At 29.3% G+C, this 23,234-nt stretch overlaps 1 protein-coding gene across 2 annotated transcripts in view; it reads left to right on the plus strand.

Annotated features, from left to right (window-relative positions):
* Positions 1-23,234, plus strand: part of LOC135134552 (protein Wnt-2) — an 89,699-nt gene continuing 66,465 nt past the window's right edge. Inside the window, exon 1 of one of the 2 annotated variants that reach the window (XM_064063246.1) lies at positions 1-153. In XM_064063246.1, coding sequence (XP_063919316.1) covers positions 128-153 — 26 coding nt within the window. In that variant the 5' untranslated portion in view covers positions 1-127. Of the gene's footprint in view, positions 154-10,360; positions 10,853-23,234 lie in introns of those variants that run through there. The other variant, XM_064063245.1, reaches the window with a different exon arrangement.

Below are 23,234 nucleotides of genomic sequence, written 5' to 3' on the forward strand. Positions count from 1 at the left end.
TGTTTGAGTATTTCGGTACTTAATTTAAAGAAGATCCATTATAATGGACTCGGAACTGGTCGTCACGGCTGTACAAAGAGAAACCGTTGCAGCTTTCTGATGAAAATCGACAAAACTTGAATAAAATATGGAACACTGGTTGCTATGGATTTGGTGAGAATTATTGTTGCATTTGTTGCTTTACGCAATAAACTAGAATGTTTTCTGCTTAAGAAAATCATTTACATAATATTAGTTTTACGCATTACGTTTCTGAAACATTGTTCAAATTTACTGCCAATAGTGCATAAAAATTCTATTCAATAATTTCAGTAAATTAAGAACCAATATTTTTCACAAAAAGTAGATACTCGTACCAACTCTTAACTTTTGAAATTTAATATTGGCACACTTTTTTTTAATGGAATGAAAATTTTTGTGTAATACTTTGGACTAAATTTCTAGCAAATTTACATGGAACATGGAATAGCCTTATCTTTACTAGTTCTCTGGATATTTACACTATTAAAATACGAGTATGTTAAACAGTGACTTGAAATTAACTAATAAGATAATAGTGACAGCGTTAAAACTTTTATTAAAGTGTTTAAGTTAAATTGTTAAGTTGGTGTTAAACTGAATTTGAAATTAATATTTTTGTTTGCATTAATAAAGAAAGTGTTTGTTTTTGCGATGTTTGTTTCTTAGCAGTAGTTTCTTGCCATCTATTAATATTTTAAAAATTTATGTAGAAGTTGTTTAACAAACATAATTAAGTTTGACAGTGCATGATTTAAGTATGCAGATCAGAGTTAATTAAAATGTAATTTCTTCATCCCGTCCACGAACCTAAACAGATAATTTAAAAAATTATAACATCAATATTTATTAAAGCATAAGTATGCCACAAATTATGCTATTTGTTCGTTTTTATTTTTTTTTTTCATTTATTAGAATTAAAAATAATGAATTAATTTAATTTCCAAATGCCTCTGAAGGATCTTATTTAAATTTCTAAAACTCTGTAAACTCAGTTTAGGATTCATTATAAAATCTGAAATGTCCACTAGTAACTAGGTTTTGTGATATTCTATTGCCCGTATTTTTGTAATCGTTTTCTTCCTTAGAATTGATTATGTGGAATGGCAAAAAGAAAATTATGAATCGATCTACTTATCGATTATCTTAACATGTCTTGTATACATAGCTTCAGTTTTTTAAAGTCTATCATTTTATTTATGTAAAAACAACGAATAAGGTAAAAGTGTAACTAGTCAGGAATTATTTTAATTTATAATTAATTCGCATGTTTTCTTTTTTGGTTTTTGCTGCGGTAACTTTTGACAGAACTGATAACTTACGACTTGGTAGCATTTGTGGACTGACTATACATTAACTTAGCTCTTGTTTGATATATCTGTTATTGTTTAAATGTTGGATTTGGTTCATTTTTGCAGTGGATATTTTGAACAAATTTGATGCAACATACAACAAATTAAAAATACAATGAAACAGTTTCATTTTTAAATAAAACACAATTTTATATCGCCTTAAACTTCTACATACCTAGGTATTTGTTTTAGTGATTTGAAATGCGCTGATCCCCTGAAACTAATTCCTCTATTTACCAAGAAAATATATTTTTCATAGCGAATCATGAAAATCTTTTTCGACAAATATTAATATATTTTTCTTAAGAAATTTTTTTAAATTGGCATGGTGGTCAATTAAAATTTTAAATAGAAAATTTTTAAATTTCGGTAAACTAAGAAAATATTGTTAAAGGGTTATTTTGACGAATATCTAATTTCACAATTTCCGTCTGTCCGTCTTTTTTCGTCTGTGACAGTATCGGATTGTGCCGTTTACTTCTTTTTTTTTATATACAATTATCTGCATTTTTTACATATCCAGGATGTTACAATTACAGTTTCAATAGAAATTCCTAAAAAAAATTAACTGAGGCATAAAAAACTATATATGCAAACATTAAATAAGAGCATCTTTTTACAGTGTAAAGTCAGTACGAAACAATAGGTCTCCCGTTTCCGTCTGTTTGTTTGTCTGCTGTCCGTCTGGATTTTTATTAGAGAGATAATCTCCGAAACTACTGAACCAGTTGTCAAATTTTATATGTGAATTACGAATATCATGCAGATAGTAAAACGCTAATTAAAATTTAAGCTTATCGTAAGCATGGTAAATAGTTCTGTTTTTTGCTTATGGCCCTCTGAAACAATAACAACATCATTTTAGAATTTTGCCCAATAATTGTCCTTTAATTTATATTTAACAAATATAAATTTTGGTGATTCCAAAAGCATTGTTTCTTATTTCAAATCCAATTCTCATCTGAATGACTCGGGTGTAAGGATTGGATTATCGGACGTTTTAGAGGAAATATCTAAACTGGAATCAGTAGAAAGTAAAGTAAGTACGTTTCACCTCACATTTTTTTCATCTATTTAAGCTTTTTTGACCTGTTTTTCATCTACTTTAAGATGCTGCATCATTTTTTTTAAGCAAACAGACCAGTTTTGACGTTGACGTTTTTTATTGTTTTTTTTATAAAATAAAAACAGCCAACTTTTGTCGTGAAGTTTTTTAAATGCATTTTTTTTACATTTCACGCCATTTTTAAGGTTACTTTTTAAAAACTTGTGGATTTCTAAAGATGTCATGATTCCAGCGGATCCATATACAAACCGTTGACTGAGATTTTTACAAAAAAAACCTCTTCAACGTCAAAATTGGCCTGTTTTCTTAAAAAAAATGATGAAGTACCTTATAACAAATTAAAAAACTAAACGTGGGGTTAAACGTACCATTTTACTTACTACTAATTTGTTTTTTTTTGGCATTGGGATATATTTAATTTTATAGGATTGCATACTCCTGCATGTGTGATTCATGAATTCGTGTCGAGTTTTCACTCTAGACATCCAGATTTTTGAGAAAAAATCAAAATTGTATAAAATCATTTTACAATTTAACTCTGAAATTGTAAAACCAAATTCTTTGAAAACTTGCAAGCTTTTTAAGATTACTATAAGTATGGTAAATCGTGAATAAACATTCTTTCCTTTACGGCCTCCTCAAAAATTGAGAATGTCCATATTTTTCCCACTAGTTATCTGCTTTAAATATATTTCATATTTGAGAATTAACAATGTGAGTAACTAATAATTTTGAAAAGTTTTTAAGTACTTAAATTGATTATAGTATTGTACAGAAAATAGGTTAATTAGATTTAATGATTATTTCATTGATTCAATTTGAAGTGTTATGTTGTTAACAGTATCAATATATCTAAGTAGGTATATGAAACGTCCACTTCCAATTAAAAAACTGAAGATAAGTACATATATTAAAATGTATGCAGTCTAGACCAGTAAGCTAAACGATTCTTTATGGAAATGTTCATCATTTTGTCTTCGAAGAAAAATCTTTTCGGGTTGCAAGTGGAGTAAACTCTCTTGACATACACCTTGTAAAACTTTTGTGACTTAAGCGGTTTAAGTCAAACCACCCTTACGAGTCAAACTGACTATTGTAAGTTTTATGGACCCGAACCGCAAGGATTATTACTATCCATGGTGGCTATAATCGAGCTGTGAACTGAGTTAAGTTATACAATAGCCAGTTTGACTTAAAGGGTGCTTTGGCTTAAGCCGTTTAAGTCATAAAATTTTACAACGTGTATGTCAAATGAGTTTACTGTACTTTTACGTTCAGTTATTTTGTTTGTTGTAACCAAAAATCAATATTCTATTAATCACCATAACATCATGCATTTTATAAATCTACTAATACAAAAACAGTATCGTTGCTGTTGGAGATGTTGCAGATGAGTCTGTAAAAACTTTTTTAAGTACGTGTTCCAAACAAGATTTTTTAGTTGAAGTTCCCAAAAATAGCAACGATTAGCCCCCAAAAACTGTATTTTAGGTACTACTAACTACTATTTTTTCGACTGAGTCCGAAAAAGATTCTTTTTATGGACTTAAATAAGTCCGTAAAATAACCATCTTAGGTAGCATATACTAAAAAACTATTTTTTTAATTTCGAAACTCTACAGTTATTTACACAAGAATTAGGGTAATAATTTATATCAATCTTCTTTTTATCTTTTGAAGACGTAAAAGTAACATTTATTTTGTTTCTTTTACATCTAAAGACTTTATGCTGAACTCAAATGGACAAAAAATGGCGAATTTTCTACAAGAAAATATATTTACTTCATATAAGTAGATCACAAAATTTTGCTCACTGATTTATTTGGATATTTTAAAACAAATATTTACAAAAGAATGTGGTTTTTTTTGGGTTTAAAATTTTAAAGTTTAACTTTTCTGTACAACTTAAAAAAAAATGCACTTCTCATGCAAATATTTGTTAGCTTATCCATATATATTATTCATTAAATAAGGCTCTTTAGTTATTATAACCGTTACGCACAGCAATATTAAACAAAATTTTGTTGCACACGTTTTCTCTTTTTTTTTTACTCAAAAAGTCTCTAAAAGCATAACTTGTGTTGAAAAAATAGAAAACGATCATACGCATGAAAAGAGACAATAAAGAAACAGTAGAACTGAAAATTTTTATTCTAATTTGAATTAGTATTAACTTGAAACTAGTCATAGTTTTTCTTAAAATTAATGATGAGTTACAATTACCTAGAATGTAGTATATTTTTTAAAATAAAATATTCAAGCAGTTCATGCAAACAAAGTATTTATAAAGAATTTACGATGTGATGAGTTACTGAGATAAAAACAACTCATAAACCACGTTTATCTGTTAGATAACACAACATGAGGATATATAAAACAATGTCTTGAAAACGTATAAAATTAGGTTGAATTTTGTCTGGCGCGGCAACAGGAACAACCCAACATGTTGCCTATATTATTGTATAATTAGGTGTATGTTATTTTTCCTGTAACTATGAAATGATAAATGGGAACAACCATAAAACAATGCTCGCACAGTTTTGCTAGACGTAAGCTTACATAACGTACGTTATCTCCGTATAGCAATAAAAAATTTAATGAGTCACATGGAATGCATTATTTATATTATTGGTATGCAAAAAATCCTGGTGATGGTGCGATATAAAAATATTCCAAAAATAGATTTGGCCAATTAAATGGGTTTCTAATAATCACTCGCCCGAAGGCGATCAACTCAAGTGAACGAACTTGGATACAGAACAGTGCACCAAGAATGAAAATAAAAACTGAAACTTCGAGATGACCACAGTGATGGCTGAAATATGTGGCATTACGTCTTCTTTACGTTTTTGTCGTGACGACAGATTTTTATGATACAAAATTGTGCACGTCAGTTGTAACGACATCATAGAATAGTTTCCTTACTTAAACACAAATATATGTTTCTTGTAAGCCACGACACGTTTCACGATTATTTTACAATATTATTACTATTAATAGTCATAACGTATTTGCAGGTGTTTCAAAGTGCAGGCCTTGTTTTCTAGATAACCGGAAAATGAAATTAAACTATGTTACACCATCACCTATAAAAATTCGAACGATTTATTATGCTTTGAGATGTTACAAAATGTCGTTCGGTTTTCAGTTATAAACTTACCTATATATCAGGAAGATAACGATCTGGAAAAGTATTTATTTTTTATTTCGAATTAATTTTATAATTTGGCGTGTCTGAGATTTAAAGGCAATCGGAAAGTTTGTCTAATAATACAGATGAGGCTGTTTTGAAGAGGTTTTGTGACTTTATGGCAAGCTATTTAAAGTTAGGGTTATTAAACAAAACTAATAAAAATTCCGTCGGAATACAAAAGAATTAATTACCACGTTTAGCCGTTGAGAGGTGTCTAGGTATTTAAAGCATAATTGTTAAAAAACTGAAATTGTGCCTTTTTGTTTGTTCTCTTACATTTTATAGGAGACTCCGACGATGAAGCAGACAACGAACCAAGAAGTAAGCATCTATAATAACTAGTTTAGAGTGCTTCTGGCGTTTAGATAGTCGATATCCAGATAGTTAACATCGTGAATTATGTTGATCAGATGCCTGATAAAATGAAGGCTGTTAACTAAGTTTCGATGTCAATTGAGTTTATACGAACTAGATTGAAGCAGTGGGACAGAAACCGAGAGTTTCTTATAAAGAAATTAAGGTACGATGAAACTGTTCAAGATTTATAATTATTTAGAACGAGGTAATTTATTTTTCTCAACGTCCAAAGGAAATATAAATCCGACAATTTGCATAAAATATCACTAAGAAATGTCAGCTTTAGCTTAATTTAATTTTGTCGTAATTTCACTCATTTATAACATCCATGTGAATAAACAAAAATTCGTAAATATCCCATAAATTCTCTTCTCTAGTTGATTGTGTAGAACTGCTTTCTATGCCACATTTTTACGTAATCTTTTGGGTTTTAATCCCGAGACAAAACTATCGCATTAGTAGCATGAATGTCGAGACACCCTCCGCTATATTAATGCATCCAATGATAAAAACTTTTCAAGAACATCATGTCTAATATCTCGTTAGGACGTATTGTATAGTCTGCGGCGCAGTCTGTCTATAGTGATTTATGCTGTTCTGTCGGTTATTAATGAACATCTAGCTTTTCATAATATTAAATATACGTATAATTAAAGGTTAGTACACGGTCGAAAGGGGCTGTGGGCTGTAGTTCCGTTGCTTTGTGCTCATCGGAAGTTCAAAATGCATACAGACGATTGACGGTTGTGTTTCCATTCATTTCGATCATTGTTTACCACATCAGATGAATGAACGAATTCCGATGTGCAAATGTGTCATAACTTTATTTTTGGTCTTTCAACAACGGGAGCGCACCCATCTTACCTCAGCTGCATTCACCTCTTACGCAATAAGGGTCAGACAAGTATATGTTACTGGGTGAAATTCTTGGGATTGTTGGTGCTTTATAAACAATTGTTACATGGAAAAGGCGTGCTGCTGCAGGCTCAATTCGCATTTTTGCTAATGAAGTCGTTGATTAAAAGGAGACAACCAATAATTATGATTTATAATTAATATTCGATATTTTAGTGGGAAGGTCATTTTACATAACATTCACATTCAGATGGTCCAGCTCATCTTATATTCTTCATAAAACTAAAAAAAAACAAGTGTTTCAAATCCCCAGAATCGTATATCCTTAAAAATTTATTAAATGAGTCATTTTAAGTATGTTCTAGTTGATTATTCTCCTGGTTAAGAATAAAAAGTAAAGTTTTTATTAATAATACAGTCATGTTTTAATTCTACGGGATTTCACCGCACGTGGGTTTTTTAAGGAGGAAACTATTTCAAAAATTATGTTTATTAATTAATGGTACTTTAGACAAGATGTTGTGTAATAAATCAATTAAATGAAAATTTTGAATATTCAACGTTAATACCGAGAACAGGATATAAACCTTTGTTTTGTTAATAAAGGTAATTCGATACGCTTACTATTCATAGTTGGAAGTACTTACATTCTAACAAGCATGTTAATTAATAAATAGTAATTATTTTCACGTAACTCATGGAATTTCGATTTATTATTTTTGTTCTTGAGCAGCTTTTGCGTAAAAATTGTAGTTGTCAGCTCAAATTTGCATCGGTTGTTTGCAGAATGTCAGACAAGGCGGATTAAGCTGTTCATATTATACACACGTGCTTAAGTGTATAGGCTGTTCAGTATTTAAAAATATAAAACCACCATCGTTTATTAATAATTTCACACTTAGGAGTGCTCTTTTATTAAAAAAATACTTATTAGTGAAGAGCATTCTACATTACAAAAAAATGCTTCGTCCTCTATATATATTTTTGGTAAAGTTATTATACAAATGTACCATATTAAATTGGTTCCCTTTTACTAATCTTAAAATAACGTCTATCAAGTTTGAAAAGTTATGTATGTGGAAGTTTTTCATTCAAAAATGTCAAACATTTTTTGAGATGATCTTATTAATGTTCTGAAGGGGATAAATAAATAAATTTTGTTTGTTCTGCAATTTTTAAATGAAAGTTAAGACTATACAGAAATCTAACTTAACTACTTAAAATATAAACTTTCATAATAATCCATACTTTTTAACAAGAGCAATTAAACTACAGCCATAAAAACCTGTTTATGGTCAATATATCGTGACTTTTGTGAAATAATAAACAAAGTTAATATTGACTAATAAGAATGTTTAAGATATGATGCTTTAATTAAGGCAATAAATCTTTATTCATATTCGGTTAAAACATTTTAAATCAAAAGTTTTATTTTATACTATGTACGCGCTATGGGGAAAATTTAACATAGCTTCGTTTTTTTTTTAAAACACTGTTATTATTATTAATGATAAAATTGCCATTGAAATCTATATTTCTGTCCAGAGATCAAAACACCAAACAATTTTTTTTATCGAATATACTAGTCTATGTTAAAACTGTATGTAAACAGGTCAAAAGTGACTTCAAATTCGAAAAAATTGTACAAACATAGTAAACGTAGAAAATGTATCGCTGCATTACTCGTACTTATTATAATGACATTATTCTTTGACTAAGTTTTAGAAAATACATCTTTATTAGGTTCATTTGACACAACATTAAATTTAAAATGAATTCAGTCTAACTCTTCCCTTTTCTTTGTTTAAAACTGGAAAAGATATTAATTAAATTACGTATGCGTGACGTAACCAATTTTTGAAGAGTGTTGTGAAAATTATTTCGCTAGAAAATTTCCAGGACAATGATCACCGATATTTTCGGAAGTCATTTTTCAATAAATATTGCAAAAATATCACATACGCTACAGGCGCAATATTTCTCATATTTTATGTTTAAATACTAAATATATATACCATTCGTGGTTTAGATAACAATTTGTGTTATTTTTTTAAATTTTATTGTCGTCTTAAAATCATGTAGCCTTATCTTATGATTACTATTTGTGAAGCATTACTTTTATTAATTCAAAGTATTTAAAACAAGTAAACTTTTAAACATATTTTAATATCACAAAAAATGTGTTACTTAACTTATTTTTTGTTGTGGTATTAAAATTTCTTTTCTAAATTTATTTAACATAATAAATTAAAACGCATTTTTGTAACTATTTTGTTCCAATAGATACAAGGTATAGTATATTTACTTTCGTATTTCATCTCTACTATGGACAATAGGACTAAGTAATTTCGATTAACAGAAACAACATTACAAGCAAATTTCATAGCTGATAGCAATTAGTCCACAACAGGTTTGCTAAAATTCTGTCCCTGTCCTTCAGGCTTGATGTCATTATTAGAAATCATAGACGGCCTTAGAGAAAGTATCCAGTAACATTTGCAGATTATTATTTTTATTATTATTTAAAAAAATATAGTAAGTATAATTGCAAATAATACCTAAGTATGTATTATTAACTACAAAAAAATTAAAATTATATCATACTTTGATACAGAAGCAAAGTCAATGTCAATGTTTAATTTGAAGCTCTATTAAAGTGCATCACATTACAGTATTTAAAATATGTAAAAATAAATAATGAAAACCAAAAGAGAAAATTGAGGGACATTACACAATTTTACAATTCAAACTGGTCAATGTATTCGTTGTTCGAGTAATTTGATACATAATTCCAAATTTCACATCTCTTTGCCAATTTGCCTTGAAGAAGATATATACATATGTGTATTTAAATGATGTCTTAGCCAAAAGATGCCAATCGATTACATTAGTCACGACCAATAAAATATTTTTCCGGTTTACGTAAAATAAATGTGCCTAGGGACTCACATAATTTAACACTGATTTATCGATGCATATATTTAGCTTTGTTGAAGCTCGATTATAATGTTAATATATTATAAACTTCTATTTTACTAGCACACACGTGTAATTTATAATCATTTTAACGCATCTAATATGTTGTAAGTAGCTTCTCATCGAGCAGTTGTTATTAAAATAGCGTTCTTCAATAAACCTGTTGCACAACGCAATTTTGTATTCGGAGCTAAATGTCTAGCGAGCACACAACAAATTTATAACATGTGTTTTTATTATTTTATTTGTTTGGTTAGTATAAGCAATTAATCGGTTTCCAATAATTAATTTTTGTTAAAACTTGGGTCTTTGTTTTGTTAATGACAATGCCGTGATTAATATTCGCAAGAGATTGTGCCAAATTGAAGAACTGTTGCGATCGCATAGTTGTGATCGAATGTGGTTGATAGTGTATAAGTTGTAATTATCACCTACATAGTAAGTAGGGTTGGTGGGGTACTGTGGTTCTGGATTGGTTGTTCTCTCAGGTACGTTAAGCAGGTGATACAGACACAAGGAGTACACGGCATCACTGACCAAGTATCGGTCCATCCGCATCTCTAAACGCACGCGAAATTTGCCCATAAGACCGCGAAGAGTTCGAAAATCGCCGACAGAATAATGCGGACTTTTTTAGGGCCGGATTCACTGTCAATAGTTGCGTTTATTACATAAAACAAAAAATCGTACTAACAATGTTTAATGCTGTCATAACTTCGTTAATAACAAGTTAAACAATGGTGGTTTATTGCATATCAAATAAAGCTGTATATTGCCGTCGTTGAAATTTGTTGATAGTGACATTTTGAAGTTGGGTGTGTGAGGAAGTGTTTCCGATTTTTTGAACTCTCGTTTAAATGTTTAACATGAAATGTCGGTTGTGTGATGGATAAAATTACCGTGTGATGTACAGTGATGATTTGTGAAGGTGGTAATCAAATGAATTCGCTGAGGACTCAGCATGCGCCCTAGTGGTTTTCCGCGGGAAATCTTCGCACTTTTTGTGCATGTGGTCTTATCTGCATACATCATCAGGTGAACTTTTGCATTAACCATAAAATACATCTATCAGCACTGATTCATGCCTGTTTTTTTTTATTGACTAAGATTACACAGATAATATTTAATTTACATAATCTATTGGTCTTGAAATTAAGTCTTTACTTAATATACGACATCCTAAAAAAAACTGCGGTTGAAGGATGCTTATCCTATAAACTAATATTTTTGTTTCTAATGAATGCAAATTAGTTGGAACTGTAGCACAATTTTAAAATATTTTCTTTGTCATACATTTTATATTCTTTGAATTTTTATCTTCTTTAACTTTTTCATCATTCTGCATTCAAGGAAAGTTAGTTTGCCGTTGGCCCAATTTTCGTAAATAAATATTAGCAAAACCTAAAGTAAATTTATGTAAAATAAAGATTACATGGAAATCTGAAAGACTCAAATATATTTACTTTACAGCGCCAATTAATAAGATGTGAACCCAATAAAAATGTATCTGTTTTGCAAGAAAAATTTGTTAATTTAGCAACAGAGGAATATTGCTTTTTTAATGTTGCTGTTATTTAAATGTTTATCTAATTTTTTCAACTGCTTTAAATGGATGTTGATGGCGTACAATAAAACCTTTTTCGTTGTCATTTGTATTACTAAATTAATTTGTGTGCAGCTATTTATACACAACAGCGCTTGTTTAGAATATTATTAAAATCCACTTATTAAAATTTATATAGTTTAGGCGATTTATCACAATATGAATATTTTAAGCTATATGGTTATTTTTAGGTATATAATGTACAATTTGCAAACTATTAGATAATTTTATTTCGTTGCCAGTAAAATATATGTTGTATCAAAATAACTCACACAAGGAAGAAAACATAATTTTGATAAATAAAAAAAACATTTCAACCAAATGTCTGCATCTTCAAAAAAAGTGGTTGCGTACTTGTCAACTATTTCAATTGTCACTTTCCAAAAGTTGCCCAAAAAATTCTATCAATGATCAAATGGGCATTGATTTTTAATAAATTAAGAGAACTTTATATATTTAAACAATGTGGGGTAAAAATTTGCAGACAAGCATTGTGTGGGTGCCTGTTAATCGCTTCATTATTCAAATCGTTAAATAAAAACAAACATTATCTTACATTTTTCTGACATTTTTATAAATTGTATCCATTTTCATAACAAATACATGTATCTCATACTATTTTATTAATAATTATATTGTTAATAAAATAAAATAAATCTTTTTGGCTACTGATGTCACCTATACAAAGAATTGTCGACAAAACTAGTGAACATTTGCATGACGTTAATTTTTACGTTAACATGGTCGTTAACAATGAACTAAAAATTATGATATTACGTAAAAAGTTATTCACAATATATATTTTTAAAACAATGTAGAAAATTGGAATTACCCTTATTGAAATTTTCGATTTCTTGTATTATGTATGAAAATGACTGTTCACATTTAAAACAAGTTAATTCAAATTTTATTTATACTTATAATAAATAAGTGATAAATAATTCATACATTTTACGTTAAAACTTTATTTATGATTATTCAAAATGAGGCAAAGCTGACGTGTATTCATTGTGAAAGTATTTGTGATTTATCAATTTTTTCGCTATTTTAAGATGATAGATTAGTAGAAACTCTCACTCGTATCAGTAAGAATCAGTCTTCTATGTCGTCTTAATTAAAAATATGTCAAATTATTTAAACACTGCTAAGTCAAATACAAATGCATGTCATGCAAGCATAAATTTTTCAGTAGAGATTTCGTTAATATTTTTAAAGATGATATCATCAACTTTTCGGTGCAGATATATAAGTATACACATTTTGATGTTTATAATGTAACATATTGTGAATATTAGGGAATATAGGTGAGCAGCTAAAAAAAAACAAAAATATTTTATAGTCAGAAAAAATTTACTTATGATTCTTTTAATGTGACGTCATCAACTTTTTAAACGGAGTAAGTCATCAAATTTAACGTTAATCGCAGAAATATTTTTGTGATTACTTGTAAAATTAAAAAAAGACAATTAGAAAAAATCAAACTTGTATATGCTGAGATTTTTTTACATCTAATACTTAGTTATCTTTCAGTTTTCAAAAAACATACTATAATAGTCTTCAAAATGTAACAAACATGTAAATTTGACTGTTGATTTAAGATATTTTGTTGCATGTACGATACGAACAAACAAATCAGTTACAGCAAATCTGTTTGAGACAATTGAAGCTATTCAATTACCGTTACATTTTTTAATAATTTGTAGAAGATTAAATTAATTTGGTTCATTGAACCGTGCAAAGGAAACAAAGCAATATGACTCTGATTGTAATTGAAGCGAAATACATAATAATAATCATATTTAATTTCAAGATATCATGATAAATTTAAACTATAACAGTTTAAACTGTGTCAATCTGAGATTCTTGCGATAATCTGTTCTAATATCTAGAAAATTGTTTATTGTTATTATTACGCTGGTCAAGAGTAACTTTAAAGTTATAGTGTCACGCGTTTTTGAGAAAAAAACGTAGAAGGGTTTTGATATAAATTATTCGATATAATCACATACTCATTTACAGCAAGAGAGGCAGAACACTAAAAACGTGCAGCACAATTGTAAAGATAATTGTTGCTATGTATTAAGTGCAAGTGTATAAGTGAAATCTAAAACGACATTATGTTTGACATAAAAATCTAAAAACAAAGATTGAACATAGCACTGCAATTATTTCCTTCCAAAGCAAACATTTATCTGTGTCCCATCTAAATTGACATAACTCATTTTACAGTTTAACAAGAAGTTGGAAATTGTTGCGCAGTGTTAAATTTTTGAAATCGTATACGACGTAAAATATTATTCGATTATTAAGTTTTTCAAATATGGTACTTTCTGTTACGAAGAACTTCGTTGACTTTGTCGCAACGCTAACGATAGATGTCAGATGTCATTTTGGGTAGTACATGCAAGTATTTATCGCCAAATTATTCAAATATAGAAACGGTTTTATATTAAACAATTTTTCTTGATGTTCTAAAATATGTTCGAAATACACATAAATATATTTTTATTGCCTTTTATGTTCCTACCTAATTAATTTTAAGCGGCTTAAAAATTAATTAATGATTAATTTAATTTAGAATGTAGAGCTACTTAAAAATTTCAGCAATTTGCTAATGTGCAGATGTGTCTCTTTGGTCATTACTGTAGCATTATATAATTTTTAGTAATTAATAGCTTTAATCATTAAAAAGATGTTGAATTTTAATCATTTAATTATAATCTGAAATCGTACTAAATTGTACCTAATGACGCTTCATGACTAAATTTGGAAATCTTGAGTCATTCTGGTAACCATAATACTGGTTTGATATTGATTACACTACTGGAAGAATCATATTTAAAATGTCGTTCATTTTGAGACGTAGTTTACTTATTCATTTAACTTCACAGTAAAAAAGACTTATACATACTATACTTTTGTTTTCATATGTGTATCTTAAAATTTATACCTATGTAATGTTAAAAGCTTATTTTTTGCCACAGACTTGTGTGAAAGTTGTTCGTGGAGCTAGTGAGCGAATGCGTTGAGACACAAACGTTTTTGTACGACCGCACTTTAATAATAAAATAATTTTGTAGAGTTGATTGTGTTGGCATACTAATAACAAAGTGTAGTGATTCATTGAGTCCTGTGGTTTTTGGTTGTCTAAATAAAGCAGACAAAGTTCTTATAAATTGCTATATTTTGCCATTTTTGACTTGATACAAGGGCTGTGAAAAAAATTTGTTAGTAGAGTAATTAGATTATTAAATACGCGTACTCTGGACTCTGTACAAAAATACATTGTTTAATAGTATTGAGTGTTTGAAAAAAATGTGTTTTTCCTGTATGATACCAAGTTTTTGTTTTCCATGCTATTAGTTCCGTTAACAATATTCCGGGTATTGTTAACATTACCACGGTTATTATTACTAACAACACTGCTAATAAGTAAATTGGACAGTAGGTATTTAAAATGTAGCGGACACAAATTTTTCTAAACTTCGTTTCATGAGTTATTGAACTAAATATTTCATAACTATTAAATAGTTAAATGATTCTTTTACTTTCAATCATGTTATTCGTAAAATTAGGGTTATAGGTATAAATAATTGTTATAAGATAAATTAAAATCAAAAGTTACGTGTAAATAATTAGTTACTTTTTAAATGGAAAAATTGTAATTTTTTCCAAGAGCACTATTAAAGAGTGAAACCCATATTGATTCGCTGTATTACTGACAATTATAAATAATTATAATTTTCTGTGCAAATTGTTAGTTTTTTCCGTGAATTTTATGTTTTCTAGATTACAAAATTTCCCATGGTTTTCCCTTCACATCATACCTCATCTAGTACGGAAAATAACATAGATCCATTATAGATTCTTTCGCTCACAGTTAACGTGAGTTTTAGATTTCAAAGATAATATTACTTGTTGAGGTATGTCAACAGTTGTAAGAAATTGTGTAAACAAAATAAAATTTCCGTTATTTCGTTTTACGACTAGGATAACTAGCTGGTAGCGTTTAATTTGCAACATTTACTTTCTTCATCTCTGGATTATGCTTGATTCAAGTTCCGAGGTTAGAAATTACACAACTAATCTCAAAGTATGCGGACTGCATTAAAAATGACAGCAGTCATTGCTCTTTTGCACCATTTTTCATTGAAAAATGTTCAAGTCGCCACAGAATTGAAACACCCATTACGTGTTTCTAGTTTATTGTTTCATCAAAGAGAAATCGCCCGAAGGGTAACTACATATTTCAACAAACAAAAGTTATAAATTGTGTTATTAATAGTGGTGCAGTTCTAGCCCATTGTTTTATGATTTATGTTACACAATGTTACAGTTGTCGCCGTTGTGGATCTATTAAATAGGTTTACAACATTAATTAATAACCGGCACTTACCGAAAGCAGTTAAACAATTTCAGGCAATTTAAGAGCTAACCTGAAGACCCAATAAATCATGCTTAGTATTATGTTAGCTAAAAACAATTGCGTGCTCTTGTTAGCTGAAGATCTTTACCACCTGCAGCGCCGTTGACAGCTCTATTTCGTTGGGTTCGTAATTTATTTACCGGCGTTAGCAGCAGATGAACTACTAACAATCGCAAATTTAGTGATGCGTTCAAGTTTTAGCTAAATCGATGTTTGGTCTTTTCATGGTAACTCACCCTTAGAGAAATGATTAAAATGCACCGAAGTTTTCGCTGGAACTGCGTGTTGTGAGGTCTTCGAAGTACATTTGCGTGTATAATTTTTCTCTCGGTTGTTCAAAAGCGACCACCCATTAAAAAAAAACAAAATATTTGTCGTAAATTCTTTGTACCTATTTGACTGCCGTTTGTGGTTGAACAGAGCTGAAAGTAAAAGAAACGTACATAATTACAGAAATTAATACATTATAATATATTTATTAGCCAATAGTTTGTTATTTAGTAAGAAGATATTTATTCTACCTTTCATGCAATGATCATCAAATTAGATCGTTATTTTTTTAAGCACAGTATCTAACAGAGATGAATATCACTTGTATTAATTAATAGAAGCAAACAGACTCTTAACACGTATTTGAATTGGTCTGCAAAAATAAGTGTAATAATACTTTGCTCACAACTCTTGACTAGGACAAATGTTAAAAAATGCACAGATGCGAATCACTAATTGTGTTTAAACAGACTGAATAAAATTCTCAAAGAATTATTTTGAATGTGATTAAACTGCATTTATTTATTTTTTTATTTCTGAATGATACAGGTTTTGAAAATTTTGGCAAAATAAAAGATAAAATTACAACATCCTGGAGAAGCTTTTAAGTGCAAGTAAGTGTATTCCACTCGATCCTATAATATAATATTATTGGAATATCTTAATAAATTGATGGTATTTATTTTACGCTAAAGGAAATGGAATTAGCTTTTTAAACTTGTTAAAATTGTTGTCTTAGCGTTGAAATGCTCATCGTTAGGTTCTTGATGGAACAGGTATCGCGCTTGACTCGGTCATTTTCATTTATTTGAAGTCGGTTGGGCGATATCGTCCTCTCCATCGTTGCTCTGATGAGATTAACTGTGTTGACTTTACGGTTATTTGAAAAAGATCTGGAGTGTGAATGAAAGGAATTAGTATTTATTTACGTGGTTGCACATCGTTTCTTGTGGCAACTTGGTGGACGTTTTGTTCCTCGTCTTAAACCCTTGCGTGTTAAAACAAAATGACGAAGAAAAATGGAATTCGACCTTGCAAAGACTGTAATTTTTGAAAGTTGATGATCATCCTCTTAATTATACCTCCACTAAAATTCTCTGTAATTTGATGGGAATTCTGGTGGTGATTAAGTGTAACCCAAACCGCAATCGAGATTTTCCCATCACTGCTTTTGTTGCAGCGATTCCTCTCTATTGGAGGATAATCGGTTGTAAATTTGGTCATATCACAGTCGATTTAATATTCGCTCTTGCAACAGCACGTATATTATTTGCATGTTTTATATAGTCCCAGACTCTCATAAAATTTGAATAGGTATGACAAAAAAAATATTATTTATTCTGCTCAATTTCCTCTTGAATATTCAGTGGAAGTATCGTCGTCCGTGTAAGTATAAAATTCAATTTCACGTGATCTTAAATTGATTTAAAATTTTCTACGCCTCTGAGTTATTTAACCCATCACATAACAGGATGGGATGATTTCCGAGTAAAGTCATATTATCTGGTTGCTGCAACAATAGGTGAGGCAACAACACCAATTGAATGCCGCAAATCATAAATGAGCGATAACTCTTGTCTACATTACCACCTTCAGTATCTAAAAGAAGACAGATATACGATCGTGGACTATTTTTATTACTTTGACTTGCTGGAACCCTGTAATAAGATGTCATATTAAATCACACCAGAATGTCAGTTAAAAGCTCTTAAAACGTACTTTTCTTGATCCATGCCTAGTTTCCTAAAAGACAATTATTGCCATTACCTGAAAACCTCTCTGTTACTTGTTTATTGCAGCTTTTATTATTTTCTTTATTTTAGTGCTTTTTTTTATTGCAGGTAGAGGTATTTGTTAAATAGTCATAAAATTACAACTCGCAACATTAAATTTTTTATGACATTTATGTTTTAACGACATGTTAATGTACCTCCAAGCTCCTATGTAACATTATTAAATATTCCAAATTGTTATCTTATTAATTGGACTCGGAATCTGTTTCTTCTGGTTTTTTTCAAGTGCATAGACCGACTTCTAAATTGTGTTTATGGCACTACTAATCGATAAGCAAAGTCATAAACGTAAGAATGAGTTGTGACTTAATTGCTGTAGAACTCATAAAACAATATCACTGAAAGTTTAACCTTATTGCATGAATCATTTTATCGGGAAACACCAGTTTAATTTCACTATTATTATCTTAAATATTCTCATACCTACTATAAAATTCTTGTAGTAGCACTATAATTCAAAAAGATGAAAGGGCGGCTGTTGTAAAGACATCGTAGCAATAGTGTTTAAGTATTTAATGTTTAGTGCAAAAAGACTGTATGAAAATAGTTAGCTGTCAATTCATTAGTCCAGAATTTTCCTTAAATCGGAAGTAGTGTCAATGCTTAATTTTTTGTAGAGGGTGTTTTTAAATATAAACTCGTTTCCGTATCTAGAACTGATTTTGTCTTAATCTTTATGATGATCCTGTTACAATCGAATGCAAATTTGATCAATATTACTTATAATCAGATATGGTTGGTTACATGTTATTAAAAGTGACAAGGCAACATATAAAAGCGTTATGTAATTGGTCTATAAAAGTTGCAATATGTCGGACAGAAATAAAATAATGAGTCATTCAGTTATTATCAAATGTTCTCGTAACTATTTTTAAACGTTAATAAATACAGATGAGTAATTTGTTAAAAGGTTATTATTTGAGGTAATGTTAATGTCAACCTATAGCAGTTAGTGGGTTATGATTTACCAAAGTCGAGGTGGGAAACGAAGAATTAAAGTACAAGTCAAAAAATATGTCTTGATTTGATGTTAGGGTTAGGGCTGCCATATTATTTTGCAGAGTTGTATTAATTTTTTTTTATAATTCCAATAAATAAGTTAAAAAAAAGAAGAATTAAAATTAGACCACAATTAACACCACAATTAACTATATTTGTTACTGAGCATAATCGGCTTAAACAATGCAAGATTATGACACCAGAAAACTATAAAAAATTTTAAATGTTTAATTAAAGTGATTATGTTTATTATATATTTAAGCTAAAATAAAAATTAAACATTTTTTAAGTAAGTACTTATTATTTGAATTACTTGAAATATCTGGTATTTTCTTTTGTCAGTGTTTGATCTTTTGTAACTTGAATGAGACAAAGTTTGCAAAACGTTCCTGTAACAGCATTGTAAAAACGGTTTTTCCTAGCTTTACTGAAAACGTCAAAACATTATGGTATTATACGTGCAAAATGCATAAACGAGATTTTGAGTCTTTATAACACATTTATTTATAATTCATTTACTAATAAGAATCTTAACAACCAACTTTTAGTTCATCAGATAGACATTTAAAACAACAATTCACCAAAAAAATTGAAAGTGCCACTTCTCGTGAAAACTAAAATTCTAAACGAAAAACGCATAGTTTTAAATAGAGGTCACCGGGAACGATGATTATTCAGTCGAGCCGAGTCCAGCGAGTGTTAAGAAGAGACAAACAAGTCGCGGCGGAATTAGTTTGTACATTATTTTCATTGTTACGCACATTTTTCAGTAACATTTCAAGTATTCACCTCAGAAGTTAAATCACCATAATCGCTATGCAGTTAGTCGTGTGAATTTTAGTTAGTAAGAAACAAATTGTTGAGTTTTACCCACGCCGATTTTAATCACCCATTCAACGTAACAGTAAAATTTAACTGAAATTTTATCACCATTATCAGTTTCCACGTGTTATTCAAGCCTATAAGACGTTTCAACGACACGTTTCAAGACAAGATTATCTGTTCTGTGCACATTTGAAATCATGGCTATACCAAAGGAAATTTTTGGCACGTATTTGTATATAAGTATTTAGTTGTAAACCTGCAATTATGCAGAATTATTTTGAAATTTTGTTGAATTCATCCTCCAAGAAATTTCTGCCAAAAGTTCGTAAAATGATTAGGATCTATACTTCCAAGTAAATTTCCATGATTACGTGATAAATAAAAACAGCACGACAGATACGATTTCCGAATAAATTTCATTAAAAAATTCATTTAAACGTTAATTTTAGCGTTCTATGTAGGTGTAGTGTTTAAAATAAATGTGACATTAATCTTTAGATTACATATGTTAATTTACTGTTTAAAAATGTTGCATATGACTGTTTACAATGTTTTATATAAATTTTGTAATATAATTTAAGTTTCAAGGTGTTTTATTTGCGGTAACTATGGTATACCTACGTGGTTCAGTACTTAATAGGTACCGTCGTCAGGTAGATTAAATACTACTTATTTTTATCACTGAGGTTGGGGGATGTTAAGTTAAGGTAGGAATATTTTGCAACTTAAATTGTATGATTAAATTTATAGAAAAACATCGTGTTAGACTTTCAACAACTATCCGCCTCATTCATTCAGGTATAACCCACTTATTTATAGAAAACTTAAATAAAACACCAAAGATACTTCTAGCCAGTTTTCTTCAATAAACTGATGTTAATCAGACTTGTCGAGTTTGTGCAGAATTTATTGCCATGTCTTGAACTTCTGGGACGTCAGCCCATGAAAACAAACTAATTGTTAGTATTATTTTTGTAAAAGTACCTGTGACTAACTACTAAGAAGTAACAAAACAAATTATTAGTACTTTCAATGGAGTTTAAAAGATGTTTCATAAATTTGTTCGCAAAGTACGTTTTGCTTTTGAACTGTTTATTCATAAGGTGACAAAACTCAATACTTCTTCGTTTTAACGGTTATCTGTTACCAATTAATGCAAAGTACTTTAACTGATACGTTAAGCACGTTATGGCTTTACAAACTTAGGGTCTGAAATATGGACCAGGTTGAGTACCAATGAATGCAAACGACCTGCTCTATAGTATTTACAATTAGTCCGGCATTTTAATGAATATTTCAGTTAAAAAACGAGCCAGTTTAGTAATTGAATGCGCCTCGGGTGCATCATAAATCATAAAACAATTTTCAGCTAAAGAAGTTATCCTGGATCATTCCAGATACTTTCGTGAGAAGATATCTTTCTAATAATTTCATTTTATTCCAGTCGAGTTAGCTATTCCGTCTTCTTTAAGAACCTGTTGTTCAGTTCGCTTTGACTTTTTGCTGGTAGAGCATCTTTGACATGTCTGAATATATTCATTCTACAAATGTTATTGAAAGAAATGTGGTTCCTGGCACGACATCTATAAAAAACCGAAATCATTATATCCATACAACGAAGTTGATGTATAAATACGTCCCGAGTACTGTGTTTGTCTCTTTTTTATTTTTAAGGTCCTGCTGCTTCGAATCTCAAGCACTGATTTCTTTTATCGACAATATTCTTGGGTATTGTCGTAATTTAATGCAAGTACCTCCATGCTTAACGTAATCAGCCTAATTTGAATTCATTTATTCAGGTTGTTCGTTTTTTATTTTACACATAAATTATATTGTTGACTCTCCAACCTATAATATAATTTGTAAAACCTGTATCACATAATAAACATAAATGTTTCATATCTAATAAAAAAAACTTATACTGCAGATCTCATGACATGGAATGTTTTTCTTTTTTTCACAGAAGGTGAAGAGAAGAAGGATGATCGTGAATTTAATTAATAGGTCTACCAAATACTGTTACAGCTTGTTTGAAAAATTAGACTTGTGTATACTATATTATAACTATTATGTTAAATTAATTGTTTATATTAATTTAATCTTCTGATATTAACACCACACCACTAGTAATAAATTTCGATAGGTGAAAAATAATCCTATTAAATATAAATGCCCAGGAAAATTTGTCCCAGTTTTTATATTTTTGTTGTACTAATGTGTTCTAAAGGGAGCTACAAATTTCAACAGCTTGTTGGTGACGCCAGTCTAAATAACCTGTTGCAATTTTTTGTAACATAAATAACATAAATTGCTAAAAATGTCTTCATTATATTACTATTTTAATAAATGCTCGGAATTTTTTAAGCGAATTTTTATAATTTTATACATATATGTAAAAACGTTTAAAGCATTCTTTGAAATATATTTTCTGTTAATCTTTTCGTTTTAATACGCTACAAACTTTCAGACGTAACTGACACCGTAGTGCATTAAAATAATCTATTAACATATTCTTGTCACTTAAATTTAAAGGTGATGTAGCTTTTTCGTCATAGCTAATACTAGATCTCCATTTGTTAGATCGCAGTATATGTATATCGCCGTTTCTAATAAACTTTTTAACTAATGAAACATTTAAATAATGCGAAATATGTACTTAATTAATACCACCCATTGAGTTTTAAATTATTTAATCACTTGAAAAGGAAAACAACAGTGAACGGAGTATTTAAAACAGCTATTAGCTCTGTAGGTGGAATACCAAATAGTTAAACAAATCATGTCGATAATCTGAGAAAGCCTATAGATGACAAAGACATTAGGTAGCGAAATCGTTTTCGGGCAAAAATAGCTTTTAGTGCATAGGATACATATAATATCTGTCTTAAATACAGAATGTTTTTAATGGTTCAGCAAAAAAGGATAACATATTTTTTAAATTAGTATCTCAAATATTAGATATTATGAAACAAAAAGTAACAATAATCTATAAACATTGTGCTAATAATAAATTTACAATATATTTTTATTTGTATGCCATTATTTTATTATTTTCTTACATCCATAATATTTGAAAACATAATTCATGTATACTAGACGTTAAAAAACTTTTATTAAGGAATAAATAATATACAGTAAATTTTAGCACAGAATAACAAAACTGTAGAAGAATTTTATGGACAGATTATTATTGATCCAGTAATATACGAAGTTAATAAAATTGTTATAAAAACACGTAAGGTTCACGATAAATTAAAAGCTTTATTCAGCACAAATTAGACTATTTGTGTATGGAAAGAGAAAAGTTTGAAATATTTTTTTAATTAAATTATTTTTTGTCAGCTTATAGTTTAACTGATTGTCTTAACTTACGTTAGTAATTATTTAACGAAATAAAAGATACATTGATTTGATAGTTTCACACATTATCTATGTAATAAATTTCCAATAGCTAGGTGACAGACGGTAGATAGACTGACGAATTCGAAAATCTACATTTTC

This window comes from Zophobas morio, unplaced genomic scaffold (genome assembly GCF_036711695.1).
Source record: "Zophobas morio isolate AGI-343-1 ecotype UQ-CSIRO unplaced genomic scaffold, CSIRO_AGI_Zmor_V1 ptg000023l, whole genome shotgun sequence".
NCBI lineage: Eukaryota > Metazoa > Arthropoda > Insecta > Coleoptera > Tenebrionidae > Zophobas > Zophobas morio.